The sequence below is a fragment of the Lissotriton helveticus genome, chromosome 7, assembly GCF_964261635.1.
Source record: "Lissotriton helveticus chromosome 7, aLisHel1.1, whole genome shotgun sequence".
Classification (NCBI taxonomy): domain Eukaryota; kingdom Metazoa; phylum Chordata; class Amphibia; order Caudata; family Salamandridae; genus Lissotriton; species Lissotriton helveticus.
The window spans coordinates 557899474-557917540 of NC_136068.1; the positions used below are offsets into that span (position 1 = coordinate 557899474).

General features: G+C 44.6%; 1 protein-coding gene across 1 annotated transcript in view; it reads left to right on the forward strand.

Annotated features, from left to right (window-relative positions):
* Window positions 1–608: 608 nt before the first annotated feature.
* LOC144768739 (dnaJ homolog subfamily A member 4-like) overlaps window positions 609–18067 on the forward strand; it is a 29718-nt gene continuing 12259 nt past the window's right edge. Inside the window, exons 1-4 of the mRNA XM_078652623.1 lie at window positions 609–865; window positions 4045–4183; window positions 16638–16818; window positions 17725–17829. Coding sequence (XP_078508749.1) covers window positions 4052–4183; window positions 16638–16818; window positions 17725–17829 — 418 coding nt within the window. The 5' untranslated portion in view covers window positions 609–865; window positions 4045–4051. The remainder of the gene's footprint in view (window positions 866–4044; window positions 4184–16637; window positions 16819–17724; window positions 17830–18067) is intronic.

Sequence of the window (18067 nt, forward strand, 5' to 3'; positions counted from 1 at the left end):
TACAAATTAAGCACAGCGCTTTACATGTTCACCTGTTTAATTACACATTCATTTTTTGGTAGGCACAGGGAGTTTACATTTGCCCAAATTCACAGGTGTTGAGCCGACAGACAAAAAGCTGGTTCCCAGCTCCAAAGTTGGCAGCTCTGCCCGTTAGGCCACAGCTAAGCAGTGCTGTCACATAATCGTCTTCTAGTCAAAGTTAGCGACTTTTTAAAATCTTGAACGTGAAACACGTTGTAGGCAGAGTACATCTTTATTCGGGCACGAACATGTATATGAACACGAGCAATTTTGAAGATTATCAAGGTTATATCGATTGCGTCAAGATGTATGCCATTTTTGAAATATCAATAAAATGTTTTTTTGTTTATTAAATTAAGCCACCGGTAACGTTTATTGGAAGGTAAACCTAAGTACCTTTCAAAGATGGCCGCGAAGCTTCCCGAAGCTTGAGAGAAGCGCCCTAAGCCGCCATCTTGGGAACAATTACAATCTCCCGACTCCACCCCCACGCCGGGAACTGTTGCCTTGACAACCGACACCGGCCGGGTACTCTGGTTTGTCAGAGGTTTCTGGAAGGATTGTGTCGTCGCTGTGAGAATATTCTGGGTGCGTGACGTCACGGGTCCAGAATCTTCTCGCTGCAGGAATATAAAGGGGTTTCCTAGAGGCAGTTGGTGCTGTCAGACAGAGCGAGCGCAGAGGACGAGTCAAGGAGAGGAGGCGAACTGTAGCCTACCCGAAACATTCCTAGCTTTTATCCGGCGAGGCATCGGCTCCCTGTGCCAAGGGAGAACTTCTTAAGAACATTCTGAAAGGGTGCGGCAGAAGGTCACTGTCAATTCAAAGAAGTCAGAACAAGGTATGAACTAGCCTCTCCAGTTTAATATCCCTGTTGGAGTAAGAGCGTAATTGTCCTTTGTCGGTCATCAACAGGTCTCCAGCATAGTGATTACAAGTAGTATCGTGGAAGGGTAGAGTAAGAGACTGATTAGGGCATTATGGTCTCCTGGCTCTTAGATTTGTACTCTAGCGAGCGTTAAACAGTACGTTCGCTCTCTTTTGTGTTAACGATTTAATGAAAGTAACATTCGAAGTTGTCCCAATTGACTCTGTAACCTTTCTACCCCTCTTACGTTATTTATTTCATACTTATTTGTTCAATTATGATTTTGCTCCGTATTTTATCTTCAAACTTCTTTAAAATATGTCTGAACATTAAAAAAGTTTAGACAGTACATTTTATACTCCAAGTACACGGCGTAAGAGAGGTAGTAGAAAACAAAATAAGATAACGTTGTCATGATAGTGGGCAGCGGATTGTACGCACCTCCAGACACACTTGTGGAATGATGTGTAATGGAGATGTGATAGAATTACTGAGCCTAGTTCTTTATGGTGCATATGAGGGCATCGTGTGGCTAAGGGGTGCAAACTGGCCCAACAGAGTTTACTTTGACGGATCTAATTTACGTTTGCTTGCTTGGTTTAATACCTTTAGAGTGGCACTGTTGGATTTTCAGCCATGTGATAATCTCGCGGCTGAAAATCTTGGGAGTTTGTGACTCGGGGCGAGAGCATGTGACGTTAAGGCCAGAGCTGTCGACTTTGTAACTGGCTATCCAGAGTGTAGCCTCGGCTTAACATCCCGTGATTCTGGGCAAATCACTTAACCCGGTACATATATAACACATGTAACTCAGTCATGCAAAGCGCCTTCTCTTCTGGTCGAGTTCACGCTATATGTAACGGCTCAGTAATATGACCATCCGGTGATTGATGTCACAGTAATTTACAAAACCCCAGCAGATATGTTTAAGGCAGAGATGAGATTTGACCCAACCTGGTTTGTTTGGTCTGCAGTACTTTATTGGCAGGTCGAAATTTGGATCTTTTCAGAATTTAACGTGTTCTTGAGGAATGGACGCTGAACACAATTTGAACCGATTACAGCTTCTTGTCGGTTTTGTAGTCCGAGTTTATAATTTGCCAGAAAGTGTTACACCTGGTCAGCGGGAGCTATAGAATAAGCTCATTCAGGAGCTCAAAGGCAAATAGTTGCTTGAATGTAAATAGCTGTCCGACCTCTCAAACCAAATAACTGACTAACCTATCCACCACTCAAATTATTTTCACATTCCACTATACAAATTGAACACTAATCCTTTATGGGTTCCGGGGTAGCACGGTAGCACGCTACTCGCCGAAAAAGCGCTTATACGCCTCATCTGGAGTAGTAAGCGCTATTTAAATGATACAATACATTAATAATATCGACATAATTAGCAGCTGCTATGCTGAACTGCCCAAATCCTTTAAGGGAATCTGGTTTGGTTCTTCTTATGGGGACTGTTGTCGCTAACCTTTCTTAAATTGAGATGAGATCATGGGATTATTGACAGCATATCGGAAATAAAAATCATGTGGACGTAATACTTAGTCTAAAATATTGAGGACCAAAATATCAAAGAAGGTAAGTGCAAATATGTAGGTATAGATGTAATATGCTTGAATCTACGTACCTTGAAGTGTGTGTTTGTGTGTATGTATATATGTGTGTGTGTGTGTGTGTGTGGAGTTACATATTGTAAAAACTTGGTTTACCTCTAGGACCTTCGCAATATTTGTATCCTCAATATTATTTTTTTTTAACAATTTTTAATGTCCTCGATATTCTTGATATAATAATTTGGTCCACACTATTTCTGTTTCCGATATTCTGTCGAGATCAAGTTATTTTCATGTCTAAGAAACTGCACAGCCTTTCCCCTGTTTTTGCAGCCATCCACCTCAATGAAAAAATCTTAAGGTGTTTTAATAGGAAGAACATGCACCAACTTCCAATTTAGAGCATAGAATTGTTGGAGCCACTTAACAGCGCTGAAATTTGAGTTGGTATATTTTTGATATAGGATGTTTTGATGGCTTGTGTATTTTGAGGCATCCTTTCTGGGTAAGATTTTTTTTTTTTAAATCAACTTCCCCTCTTGCACCCATGTCAATTTCTGCTTATACATCTTTTTACTATCTCATCTTTTCAGTCTACTAAACATTTTTTAGTACATTGTGATTGTCATGACTCCTTGTAGCACATCATTTTTGTGCTGGGTTACAATCCCAATCCTCCAATGAGCTTTAGGGTCTGTAGATGATGGTAGTTTAAAAAAGAACTAAGAGCAATTTGTTTCAAAAGCAGGGTCCCCAACTTTTTCTGTAACAAGTGCTACTTATGTTCAATGGAAATCCTACTGAGCTACTACCGTATATAGCTCATGTTGTATAGTGACCACAAAAGACAAGATTACATTAGTGGATACCTTGTAGGCAGGGTTGCCAGCAGGAATGCAAACAAGGTTTATCAACTTGGAATGCCTCTACATGGGTAATTCATACCAGCCCTAGCTGGAATACCTCTGGCACTAAGGTTAATCTGAGTAATAAAGCCTCCCTTGCGCCACATGATGTATCACTCAAATCTAATCTTCAAATATACTTTGGAAGTTCAACCATGTTTCTCCAAACGTGGCTATTTCATCTTCAATACACACTTTTCAATGTTGGTATACAAATGTTAATTCATCCATGCAAAAGCTTCTAACTTAGGCTGGGCTGCACATGAAAGAGCAACTCACAGGTATACCTGTTGGAGGGCTACCCTTAGCTCACGAGCTGTTGGTTGGTGGAGTCTTTTCTGAAGCCTAGAAAGGAGCACAAGTTCCTGCCCCAATAACTGAACTTTAGCGAAATGAGGGTTGTGGATGCCTTTAGTGCAGTAAATCTACTTTCTACCTAATGCACTTTAAGTGTGTTACTAAATCCTACCGAGACTCAACATAGCTGCAAATACAGTGGGTTGGCTTTCACTCTGTTCCAAAGAGATACATAAAAGTGCCCCTATTTGTAAGTTAAGTTTTAGAAACTAGTTAGCTAAGATAAAGTAAGGACCTCCAAAGGATGTAACTTCTGGGGATATTGAGAGCTGATATTTTGACTACACAGATCTGAAACCCCTTGTTTGACTCCACTTTTGCATTTGTGCAGACTCAAGATGGTGAAAGAAACTGGGTACTACGACATTCTAGGGGTCAAGCCCCAATCCAGCGCTGATGAAATAAAGAAGGCATACAGGAAGTTGGCACTGAAGTACCATCCTGACAAAAACCCTAATGAGGGAGAAAAGGTAAATTCTACTCAATGACACAATTTACAGTGGTTGTGAGTGAATGGCTGACTTGTGTTGTCTTGTTTGGTAAAGGACATTAGGGGTGGAGGATATTGGGAGAATGACCACAGAAACCTGGTGAGACAGGGCTAAGATAAGTTTATGGTGCGCATCTCAGTCAATAGGAAGCGCACCATGATTCCCTTCATTATGTGATGGGCTGTGGGCTAAGATATGCTCTGTTTCTTTGTATCATTGTGACAAGATGAGCTTTGTAGCCCCATGGCGAATCTTGGAGGGCTCATGAATAGTCCCATTCAGGGGCTGGACTGCCATTTAGGGGACACAGGAGCACCTTCATAGTAGGCTAAGGACGAGGGGAGTTGCCTTTAGGAGTGGATGGACGGAGGGAGCATGCACTGTCCAGTCTGGCAAACAACTGAGGGAAACACTCACAGTTCTTTTAGTCAAAGCTAGTCAAGATGTCACACCTTCAGTCAGTGTACTACCATTGTCCCTTCGAATTGCATCAATTTCTTTAACTTCCAGTGCATGGTACTGGAAGAATCTTTTGTTTTGAGATCTTTTCTCTGAAGCAGCGCTGTCCCTTGCACAGCGGTAACTAGAATAACAGGCATTTGCATTGCAATCGGTCTTGCTTGTACGTGAGTTTGAGCTATTGGTATTGTAAATGGCAATGCCTTTTATTTGTCTTTCGGTTTAGAAAACCTAAATAAAAAGCATTGTCCTTTATCTTAAACTCTCGCAAATGTGAGACCTATTGCAAGGTGGTCCAGGCAAATGTTGGGCTTTTATTTGCAAATGAAAACAAAATGGCCCACCAGCTGGCTTTGCCACGGGGCCCTCGGGCAAAGGCCGATGGGCCGCCTAGCTTGATGTACCTAGTTTAGTTTTAGGATTCCTTGAACCAGGGAATGCAAATCCGTAAAGAAAATAGAAACATACAAGGGAGGCGAGAAGATTTAAAGAGGGGACGTGCAGTGAATGCGAGGTGCACAGTATAGATGTACAGTTACCTGGGACAAGACAAGGAGTCTACCTCCGCACACCGAGCCGATCAAAGTGCTGATTTCTTTGCACATATGAGGCCCTGGACCTGCATTTAATGCCAGCAGTGGCGCCATCCCCCCCCCCCCCGCTCCAGAGATGTATATATATATAACACTGAAAGCATAGGAAGCTCCCAGGCTGCATTGCAAATTTCCAGTCTAAAAAGACTGAAAAGCTAACCTGCAGCAGAATGCACTAAACTGACACCGTGCCTTTAAGGCACCCATGACCCCCAGCTTCCCATCATGCCTCAGGGGTGACAGTTAGGTCAGTTGTTCTTTCCGGCTCCTTCAGGAAGGATCCTCGCAACACAGCTCCACTCATTTCTGTTTTTTTGTGACAGAAATTTTCTTCACTTATCAGTTATTTGACTTACTTTGACATTTTACATCTTGTCAAGTAAGAATCTGTCTTTTATTGACAGTTTGGTGGGTATTTTCTACTTTGAAATGCCTTCCCTTTTTGACAACTGTCCTTCTTGTGGCAACAAGAAGGCCAAGACAGACAGCCATGAAGTCTGTATTCTTTGTCTGCCTGAGAATCATGACCCAAAAGCCTGTCCTCACTGCAAAACCTGTCAGGAAGAACTCTAAAGGACAGGGAGAGGATTCGCATCTATGGCCTAGCCCAAAGGTCATCCAGAGGAAGGGCTCTAAGAGGGCTAGAACACCGTCAAAGGATAAGTCTTCACACCCTTCAGCTTCAGCGTCGGGCTCGGCGCTGAGGAGAGAACTACCAATGGGTCATTCATCTAAAAAACGACCTTCGACGGCGGGCTCGCCGTGGAGAAGAGGGGATCCAGGTACGTCGTCGTCTAGAATTCCAGACCCTCCGCCATCGTCAACTCGGCGTCGAGGACAAAGACCCCATCGCCGTCGTCAACCCGGCGACGATCGGCGTCGAGGACCAAGACCCCTCCACCGTCGTCAACCCGGCGACGATCGGCGTCGAGGACCATCACACCTCTGCCGCCGTCAACCAGGCGACGATTGGCGTCGAAGTGTAACCCCTCCGCCATCGTCAACCGGGCGACGATCGGCGTCGAGGACCAGACCTCCGCCGTCGTCACGACGTTCGGCGTCGAGGAGAGGCTCACATCTGTCGTCGCAGAGAGCCCAAGATCCTCCGCCGTCGACAACAAGACGTCGATCGGCGTCGAGGAGATCTCTGTCGACGTCTCGTAGGCGTTCGGCATCGAGGGTGACCAATACCCCTCCGCCGTCGTCACGTAGACACTCGACGCCGAGATTGACTGCTCCGCCGTCGCCCCAGCGGCCTTCGGCGTCGAGGGCTCCGTCGTCGGCTTCACATCGCCGCGCGACATCACCGATCCTCGCATCGCTCACCGTCTAGGCATTCAACGACGTCGAGGCAACAAGAGCGGGTTGGGTTTACGTCGAGGAACTCCGCTTCAGGGAGATCCAGAGGGGAATCGGTGATTCTAGTGACGGAATCAGCCTCCCGCCACTCATCCTCTCATTCGTCTGGGCAAGCCGCTTCAAAGTCTAGAAGCCCCGCCCGCAAGCCACCTTTGTGAGACCCTTCTTCTGCAGATGTGAGGTTGTCCCCTAGATGGAATCTGCCATTGGGTCATTGGCGGGATTCAGGGGCTACGAGGCGGATGCAAGAATACGCCAGTCCTACACACAGGTCTCCGCTTCAGAGACAAGTGGAAGAAGTGGACAGATGCAGTCCTCCCAGGCACAGGGTTCAAGCTGAAAGATCACCCGTAAGGAGGCCTACTAGATCTCGTTCCCCCAGAAGGGAGGAACGTTCAGCAAGATCACGCGATAGGAGGTACAGTGCTCATCGCAGGAGTAGGAGGACACCATCTACTTCTTCTACCTCCTCTACCCGATCTTCCAAGAGGGATTACTCGCCCACACTTTCGGATAGCCCTATCTCTAGGGTCTCACCGGTTGATGACATCAACACTTTTCATGATGTCCTGCTAAGAGGAGCTCAAAAGCTCAACATTGAACTGTCTATTCCACAAGTCACTACGACAGTGGTTTTTGAGACACTTCAACAGAAGTCTGCTTCACGTCCTTTGCTGCCATTGGTTCCAGGGATTATGCACCCGGTCAAAGACACATTCCTGGCTCCAGCGACCATTAGAGCGGTGCCGGCTCGCATCCAAAAAAAGTACAAGCCAGCTGCCTCTGACCCGGTCTTTTGTCAAGACTGATCCTCCTGCAGACTCAGTGATCTTAGCAGCAGCACGAAAAACACACTTGGTCACTGCTACCTCCTCAGTCCCGCCAGATAAGGACAGCCGATCACATGACTCGTGGGGTCGTAAGGTCTGTAACTCTGCCTCTTCTACACTGAAGGTCTCCAGTGCAGCTGCACTGTTGGGTAGATATGATAGAGCCTTATGGGACTCCATGGAGCGTTAGTCCAAACTGCCGAAAGAAGACCGGAAGGACTTTGAAGAGACAATGACAGAAGGCTGTCTGGTAGCGAACCAGATGATTAGCACGGCTGCGGACGGCGCAGCCCTTGCGGCGCATTCATATGCCCATGGAATTTGCGCCAGAAGGTCATCTTGGTTGCGCCTGACAGGCCTCAAGCCCGATGCACAGCAACGCATCTTAAACCTTCCTTTTTCTGGTTCCTCTCTCTTCGGTGAACACACTGACGAAGAGATAAGTAGAATGAAAGCCGAACAAGTAACAGTCAAAGCAGTCGGTTTGGAAAAGAAAAAGGAGTTCAAGCGCCGTTTTAAAACCAACAAGGGCAGAGGGGCTCAACAGAGGGTTCAAACCCCTCAGTGGTCCCAAAACAAGAATCCGGGCAAGACCCAGTTTCGAGGGGGAAAATCCAACCGAGGTAGAGGAGGTCATCAACAACAATCCTCTACATCAACGAGAGGAGGGAAGTCATGAGCAGTGACTTTCTCTGGCGCCGTTGCCCACTCCAGTGGGGGGGGAAGTGCTTCACAACTTCTGGCAGAGTGGTGCAGCATCACAAAAGATCGTTGGGTGCTGAATATACTGCACAATGGATACACGCTTCGTTTCCGTGCGCCCCCAAAAAACATTCCTCCAAAGAAATCTCGTCCTCACCAGTTAGATCTGCTACGGAAAGAGGTAAAGTTTCTTCTTCAAAAACAAGCTATAGAAGAAGTATCTCCCTCGCAAAGAGGAAGGGGAGTCTACTCCAGATATTTTCTTGTCCCCAAAAAGGATCAAGAGAACAAGTGCCGTCCCATTCTAGACCTTTGTCTGCTAAACAAGGTCATAGTCAAAGAGAAGTTCCGCATGTTGGCCCTTCACCAAATATGTACACATCTGCAGAAAGGCGTCCCATTCTAGACCTTTGTCTGCTAAACAAGGTCATAGTCAAAGGGAAGTTCCGCATGTTGGCCCTTCACCAAATATGTACACATCTGCAGAAAGGCGATTGAATGTGTTCGGTGGATCTGCAAGATGCATACTTTATTATTCCAATTGCACTGCATCATCACAAGTTCCTGAGGTTTGTGGTCGGCAACAAACACTACCAGTACAAGGTGCTACCCTTCGGGCTCAAATCGGCACCTCGAGTCTTCACCAAATGCATGGCGGTGGTGGCAGCTTTTCTTCACAAAAAGGGGCTCTTCGTCTATCCGTACCTAGACGACTGGCTCCTGAAAGGTCCATCTCCTCTACAAGTAGAGAGCGACTTTCGCCTTTGCCTGCAACAATTGCACAAGCTTGGCCTCCATGTCCACGTGGAAAAGTCAGTCCAACAGCCAACCCAGTCCATCCACTACCTAGGCTCCGTTCTGGACACAAGCTTGGGTAGAGCGTTTCCTTCGGAGGAGAGACTTTTTTCGATGCAACAGAAGTGCAGGATTCTGCTCGAGGCCCGAAGTTCAACAGTCCGTCAGGTAGCCTCCCTGCTGGGTTCCATGGCATCCTGCATCTTCTTCATACCACATGCCGGGCTGAGGATGCGTCCTTTACAACAGTCCTCTGGAGGACCAGTGGGACCAATCGACAGGGCGCTGGGAAGACCGGATCAGTCTTTCCCAGGCAGCGAGGATTTCCATCAAGTGGTGGACTCGACCTCAAAATCTGTTGGTGGGAGTTCCTTTTCACCAACCTCTCCCGAATCAGTCAATAGTGACGGACGCGTCTCTTCAAGGCTGGGGGGCACACATGGGGTGCCTTCAAATACAAGGTCGGTGGTCGGCTCGAACAGACCTACCACATCAACATGCTAGAGCTCCGAGCGAAGCATCTCGCTCTCAAAGCCTTTCTCCCTGCAATCAAAGCCGACTCGGTCTTGGTGCAGACAGACAATACGACCACCATGTTCTACCTGAACAAACAAGGAGGGACACGATCACGACCGCTCTCACTGGAGTCCCAGGCGATCTGGCACTGGCTTCTCGCTCGGAACCTCTCGCTGGTAGCAATGCACCTTCAAGGCGAGCTAAACATCAAGGCAGACGCACTCAGCAGGCACTTCGAAGATCAGCCAGACTGGGTGCTAAACGACGAGGTAGTGGCAGAGCTTTTTCATTGTTGGGGTCGTCCAACTATAGACTTGTTTGCAGACGACCAAAACAGAAAATGCCACGCCTTCGCGTCCAGATTCCACCGCCCAGGGACGCAGGGGAATGCACTCTTGATGGATTGGTCAGGGACATTTGCCTACACATTTCCTCCCCTGTCTCTGATTCCGAAGGTGGTTTCCAAGCTCCTCAGATCGGACATGGAGATGATCCTAATAGCTCTGGACTGGCCATGGCAGTGGTGGTACCCGGATCTTCTTCATCTGTCTGTGTGTCCACACAGACGTCTTCCTTGCAGGCCGGACCTGTTGAGCAAGATGAGCGGGAAGATTCTACATCCCAACCTTCCCTCTCTGATCTTAACGGCATGGCTCTTGAAGTCCTGCAGTATGGACATCTGAAGTTGCCTCCTGATTGTATGCGCATTTTAAAGGAAGCTAAGAGGCCTTCCACAAGAGCGTCATATGCGTTCAAGTGGAAGAGATTTTATATTTGGTGTAGGGAGCATCATCTTGACCCTACTAAAGGGCAGGAGGATGTTATTCTTCCATACCTTCTTTCCTTAGCAACATCTGGTTTGAAGTATGCTTCCATTAGAGTGCACTTGTCAGCCATTGTGGCGTATAGAAAATCGCCGAGCCAGAAGTCTTTCTTCCAGATGCAAGTGGTCAAGGACTTTCTCCAGGGGTTAAAGAAAGTCTACCCCCCCTGTTCGAAATCCTTCTCCTCCCTGGGAGTTGAACCTGGTTTTATCCAAGTTGATGGGAGCTCCTTTTGAGCCCATCCACAAAGCAACGTTGCAGCATTTATCTTGGAAAGCCGCTTTCTTAGTTGCTATCACATCCGCGCGCAGAGTAAGCGAAATCCAAGCGTTGTGTACAAAAGAGCCTTACACTGTTTTCCACCACAACAGAGTAGTTTTAAGGACTCATCCATCTTTCTTACCAAAGGTTGTGTCTGATTTTCATATTAATCAGTCCATTTCTCTTCCATCCTTTTTTCCAAACCCTGCGAGCCCGGCTGAGCGGTCGCTGCACTCTTTTGATCTCTAAAGAGTGCTTAAATTTTATTTGGAAAACACTGAGTATTAGGAAGACGGATCAGCTTTTTGTCATTTATGGTTCCATGAGAACGGGTTTTCCAGCTGCCAAGCGATCCATCTCCAGATGGATTGTTTCCTGTATCAAATTGGCTTATCAGCTAGCGGGCAAACCCTTATTGTTGACACCTAAGGCACACTACTAGGGGGAAAGCAGCCACAGTGGCTTTCCTACATGATGTCCCTATGTCAGAGATTTGCAAGGCTGCAACCTGGAGATCAGTTCAAACCTTTACAAGGCATTACTGTTTAGAATCTGATTCCAGGATCGATACTCAAGTAGGGCAGGCCTCTTTGAGGAATCTATTTGGGTAGCCTGCGGCCTGAGTTTTGTCTAAGCTTTTTAATGATATACTGTTTTTATTGATCCTTTGCCCACAGGGAGATGAGGTGAGTCTCGCTATTTTATTTTAATGCTTATGACTATTGATGAGGATCCCCTGGAAGAGAAGGATTATTTACTTACCTGTAATTCTAGTTCTCTTCCAGGGGTATCCTCATCAAAGTCATAAGCAACCCTCCCGCCTCCCCGGGCAAAGGACTACTTTAACTTGGAGATATTGTTAACCTGATTGTTTCATGGGTTTTTTACAGTCTCCGCAAAGAACAACTGACCTAACTGTCACCCCTGAGGCATGATGGGAAGCTGGGGGTCATGGGTGCCTTAAAGGCACGGTGTCAGTTTATTGCATTCAGCTGCAGGTTAGCTTTTCATTCCTTTTAGGATTTGCAATGCAGCCTGGGAGCTTCCTATGCTTTCAGTGTTTTATAAGAATTTCTACTGCTTTCTGAGCAATAAAACAGTTCTAAAACAAACTTTATTATTGTTTCTCATGTTTCTAATGCATATTTTTTCATGTATGATGGAAATTCTTTACAGCATGATTCAGCTCTGATGTTTAGTAGGCTGCTATTGCTTATTTATATATACAAGAAAGAAGTGACTCAAACAGAATCACCAAAGAACAAAAATATATTTCCAATACAACGTTTCAGCTTCCGCCTTCCTCGGGTAGTTTCAAGATGGTAAGCTCAGTGGCTGCACAGATGACACAGCTGAATTTTCAAAAAGCATCATGAGTGAAGATTCCATTTGGAATGTGGAATCAATGCAGTCCTGAGAGTTCTTGAGATATGCAGTAATCTGTTATATTGTCAGTAATGTTCAGTCCATCTGGATGCAATGATTTTAAACGGTACATCCAGAAGTTTTTCCCTGGAGTCCAGTAGTTCTTCCTCCAAGGCTTCTTTCCCCAGTTAGAAATATATATATATATATATATATATATATGGGGCACATATAATATAGTGTTTCCGGGGTTCCGCGCATGGGCGGGAATATTCTAATGCTTATGACTTTGATGAGGATACCCCTGGAAGAGAACTAGGATTACAGGTAAGTAACTAATCCATTGTGCACTCGTGTTTTTGCTGCTGCCTAGGCACTCTCTCATGTATCAACATCACTTCCGGTGGTCAACTTCACCATAGCAGTAGAACGCAAGTGCCGTGGTTATGGTGTTCTCACGTTTGTCACAGCGTTAGCGTTCCGACCTTTTGACGCACATGCGTGCGATGTAGCTAGCGGCTGGGCATCGCACGCATGTAAAATTTAAATAACTGCGCATGCTTCTGCTCAGACACTCTACCATCCTGTGCCAGCTCTTTACTACTCCTCCTCAGTGCGGCCGGATGATGTAAATCTAGCACAAACTACTTTAAAAACAAGCATTTGCAATGCAATAGGATTTTCATTCATGCAACACCTATTACATTTGAAACAGGAGTGCGGGCGGGCGAGAAGGCACAAACAGGAGTGCAGAGGAGGGGCAAGAAGTCAGACTGTGGGAGGGGGGGGGGAGGCACACAAAGAACTTAGTGTTCAGAGTAAAGGGGCCAGTAGCCATGGAAGGATACAAATGACGACATGGCTGTCATGAGAAGGGACTAACAAGCCTAAAACCAATCGGAAGGCAGCATTTAGGTCCTAAGCCAATGACAAAGATGGGCAGAGCTTCCACGTCATACTGAATACTGCATGCCTCCAAAGCGAGCAGCGACTGTGCGCTGCCGCTATAGGCTCGACCTAAAAAGGTGCGTTATACATATAAGGTACATTAATTAAAACCTTGCATTCCTTCAGTGGCAGAGGACCTTGTTTAGAGAACATGCTGTGCATCCTTGATATAGTTGTCTCTCTTGCACGCTTACGGGCTGATTTTAGACTTCTACAGGCCGGTACTAAGTTCTTACACGTACCATAGAATATAGTGCACTTGTCGAAAGGCACACATGTTTACTCTCATATCTGTGACTGATTAACCCGTCCGCCAAACTCTCTATCACTCCCGTTTCTAAATGTTTGCCGTAGAGGGAGTTATTTAAAACTGACCAGAATTTCTTACATTTCCTATTTAAAAAGTTTTTTTATTGGTTGTTTCCATTAAAAGCAAAACACATAATAAAGCACAAACAATAAAGACATAAACCTATAACTAACATAAAACAATAAAGGACATAATGCATTGATTGAATTTAATGTGGTAACATGACATTCTAAGTATTACATTTCGAGATTTATGGCAAACACTTTGTTAGTAGACTTAGGGCTGTAGGAGCCACCTTAAAATTAGTCACATGTTATATAATAAACTGAAAAATATATCCTATGAAGGGGAAAGAAAAAGAATACAATAATACAAAATATACAATTAACAGTATGCATCTATTAGTGTAAAATATAAAATTACAGTGTAAAAATATACAATTACAGTATGCAACTACTAGTATAATACAGCGATCTTGTGCACGTATGTCTCTTTTAGGGGACTCCTTATTTAAGCCTCAGATTTGTGTTTCATGGCGGTTTATGTTAGTTGAAGTATAAATCAAAGGTATTCCACATGTGTCTGTGTGGGGGGGGGGGGGGTAGTGGGTTCCATGGTGAGTTCTGGAGAGCAATGTTGTCAGCTCCTCTTAGGTTGGAGACCCAGTTTAGCCAGCACTTGAAAACCATTTCAAGTGTTAATTTTTGGCATCCAGCTTTTCTAATGCTATTCCACTGGTTTTTCATTTTTCTAATAATTGTGTTGTAAGAGAAGTACAGCAAACTTGACCACATAGACGATGTTTGATGTGCAATTTACTTGTCTGACCATAAATACTCTTTGGATTTTAATACCAGTGTGCTCGGAATATGAAGTAGTTTTGCTTGACTAACAAAAAAGAAAATTATAGTGGTACTGTTGCATCTGTATGGCGGCCCTACTCCATGGCCTGCCAGACTTTAACACTGCACCCATAGTGCGTGCTACACTCTGCAGCACATCGCATCCTGGGCTTGAAGAAATTTGATAATATTCCTCCCCTCTAACAAGCTCCCTGTCTGTGGTGGTACTTGGTACACATGCAGCCAGGATACGTTAAACTCAAGAACAAAAAAAGCACCCAGGATCTAACGACTTCCCTATATTCATCAGGGCCGCCTCAATGCAGCTGCACTTAAGGAAGCCCCTGTAGACTTCTTTTAAAAATGGCATACTTTACAGTACATTAACTGTTGACAACCCAGCTTCCATTCCTGTTACTTGTTCACTACATGCTTGTATTTACTCATTTACAGGGTTGCTGTGTCTTTTTGCTAGGTTTGCACTATAAAAATATCATATCGCTACCTATACCACGATTCCCTATATATGCCCCTAGTACAACTTTTGCATTGGAAGACAGAAGCCTTTTTTGGAAGGCTTGTTCACCTTAACATGAGTGACTATTTTGGGGTAAATAAGGAATCCGTTTTTTCAAGGTAGTATCTTTCATCGGTGGCATATTGGATCTTTTTCATGCATGAGTGTAATTCTGTGTTTTTCGCTGTCTGAATTCTAGTAATGCACTGAATCTTTGTGAGAATTTGTGTTCCCCAGGAACTATATGGCCATCTCATTTTGTCTTTTACGTTTTCAGTCTGTTGCAGCTCTCGTCTTCCTTGGCTTAGGCTTTGTAATAATATTTGAGCTTTAACTGGAGGTCGACTGCATGTCAAAAGTGGGCTGGTTATGCACTATTTCTTAGATTGTGTCTGCCAGAGAGTGCTAGCTGCCAGACAGTGTTAGCTGCCTAGTTGCAAAATGCCCATTTCGGGTTGACGCACCGCCCGTTGGTTATCTTTGTCATACTTCCTTTTTGTCTGACTCGATAGCTTGCCTCCTTATGTCCCACCCTCAGTATAGCCTTTTTACCATCCTTTGAACTGATTTGAATCCTTCTTCTTGTCACTTTAAGGGAACTACGTTTTTCTTTTTGGTTAAGCACCTTAACAAAAGTGCATGTTTTTCCTTCTCTCCCTCTGTGCTTCATCCCTGCGACATATCCACATTTTCGTGCTTCAATTTGCTTTCTCGTTTCTGTGCCCCCCCCCGAAACCATATGCTTTGTGTTGCTGTCTCCAATGTGTATTTCTTTCCAACCCTCCCCATCTGCTCCACCGTTGCATCACCCACGATCCTATATTGGTTTTTTGTGAACAAAACAAGGTATATCAAGGTGGCTTGCCAATGCTTGTTTTATGTTGGTGTTAAAGTACAGGTTAAGTTTGTCTGTTCGGAAATGAGCACACTGAAGCCCAATAGAGTCTAATTACCTACAGTTGTTGCAGCCTTGGTTACAGACTGCCATGAATCAATTTTATGCCCTGATATGGTGTTTAGCCGACCTGTTGCTACATGTGGCAGAAGTACATTAAAAATGCATGGCTAGACAGGTGATACAATATGGGGTTCACCATAGTCCGTAATGATTGTCATGGCTGCCCTCCTGATATTTTTGCAAAAGACACAGATGATGGATGGAATACAGAGAAAATCAAACGTTCACCCACAGTCAAGAGTTATGGGTTAAATCCATCATTCTTTTGATCAACATGCCACCCCAGTTTAGACCTAGCCATTTGCTAATCAGTCTTGACCCTATTCCTCATGGGAACCGTCCAACCCGAAATGCTAAGCCAGGTCCTCCCTGAACCGGAAACAAGCATCCTGGGACCGGTTTTGGGCATCACTCATCAGCCAGGTTAGCTTGATTCCATGAGCCTGGGACCCACGTCTGGGCATACCTGGGGCATATAAAGCGAGAAAGCAAAGGAGACACAGATGGTCAGCAGACTAGGGCCTCTTCTTCCCCCTCCCACACCACCCCCCCCCCCCACCCATTTTATTTTTTTATTTAGGACTCTGACCGTTAAAGGGTTGTGAGACATGGTATGGGCTAGGTAGGTGAGTTGTATTTTAAGACTATCCTGCTGATATTTAAGTCTACCTGCATAACATTTTACCTTATTGTAGGTTGTCTAGTCCCTGAAATTGTTTACAGCAAATCATAGAGCATAAAGAGGTGCTGAATAGATTGGCATTGAAGGTTTGGCATGTCTAACTTGAGTGTCACGGAAAATTGCATTTACCTACTCTCTTGCTACTGTTTAGCAATATTTGGTAATGATTGGGTTGTTTTTGACCAAACATTAGCAGATACGTAGATTTCTCATTCAGTCTACTGTGCCCAGTAAGAATTGAAAACATGAAAGGAGTTGTTTGTGGCAGTCTGGTTCATGTGACCTAAGACGCTGTTCATTTCTGAACTCCAGCCGAATACACTATACTCTGATCATGGATGCAAAAGTAGACTGCCTTTGCCTTTATAATAAACGTTCAGGCGGGTGTGAGTATACATTTCAATTCAACTTGAAGTTACTTTTAAAAAGTCTAGCCTCAGTCACTCAACCTCCTGTTCATCTGTCTCCAAAGTTCAAACTTATATCCCAGGCCTATGAAGTCCTTTCCGATCCGAAGAAGCGAGACCTCTATGACCAGGGAGGGGAGCAGGCTATTAAAGAAGGAGGCATTGGTGGAGGTGGCTTCTCCTCACCGATGGATATCTTCGATATGTTCTTTGGTGGTGGAAGTCGGATGAATAGAGAGAAACGAGGTATGTTTTAACTCGTTTTAGACAAGTATCAGCACTTGTAAGTATAGTTTGCCAATTACAGAATATAGTTTTAAACTCCTCACTCAACAGTCTCGCAGGGACAACGTACCAGGGGTGCGGTATTTCTAGATCATCTTAAACGACCTTACAGAATTTCCCTAGTAGTTCTAGAAATGTTTCAAACCCCTAGAATTTTCTCTTTTTTCAGTATCAAACAGCTGAATTGAGGTAACAGTTTATTCCCAATCAATGTTGTGACAAAATAATGACTTGTGTAGGCTTGTACCACTGTGGTCGCAGTCCACTATAATTTCCCCCCATTGTTCAAATCTCCACTATATTGAATGTGTGTTTTTTTTTGTGTGCAGATGGTGGTTCGAAAGAAGCACATACTTTAAGTGCATGATTATATTGTTTGCACCTTTATCGAACCTAACAGCCTCAAAGCAATGTGGTTAAATTCTATCTCTTCGACCACTGCTGCTTGTCTTTTTTTCTCTCTTTATACTGATATCCCCATTTCAGGGGAGGTGCTTAATTATGTCTATAATGTTCCATTGCTTTGATTTGTCAATCTGCAAAGTACTCCGTTATTCACTGCTAACAAAGCTGATACTTGCTCGATGTCGCAAGTGGGTGGTGTTCATATATATATCTAAGTGATATATATATTACACTTAGATATTTATAATAACTCATATATATATATGTCCAGGCCAGAAATTCTAGTCTGCTTAGAGAAGATTGTCTGGAAACTGTGTTGCACCTATATGCTTCTCACATGTCTGATGGAAGGTGTTAATTATGAATCGTCCAAAAGAAGTCCTTGGTATGTGTTTAGTTTAATCTCATCTATTGCACTGCCAGTAACCAAAATCTTAAACTTGATTTCTGTGTCTCTTTAAGGCAAGAATGTTGTTCATCAGCTGTCTGTGACACTGGAAGATCTGTATAATGGAGCTACAAGGAAATTGGCTCTTCAGAAGAATGTAATTTGTGATAAATGTGAAGGTAAAGTATTTGGTATTTGTTTGCTTTAGAATGGAATAAGCTGAGACTAGTTGTTGCTAGCCTTACTTAAGTAGCAAAGATTAGAATCTAGTGTTCCAGAACCATTTGTGCTTTAAGGAGCCTACCCTCACTAGTGTCCAAATCTGCTCCGCACCCAAACCAACAGACCACGCACGCAACCTGGGCTTCATCCTGGACTCCTCCCTCTCCATGACCAGACAAGTCAACGCCGTCTCCT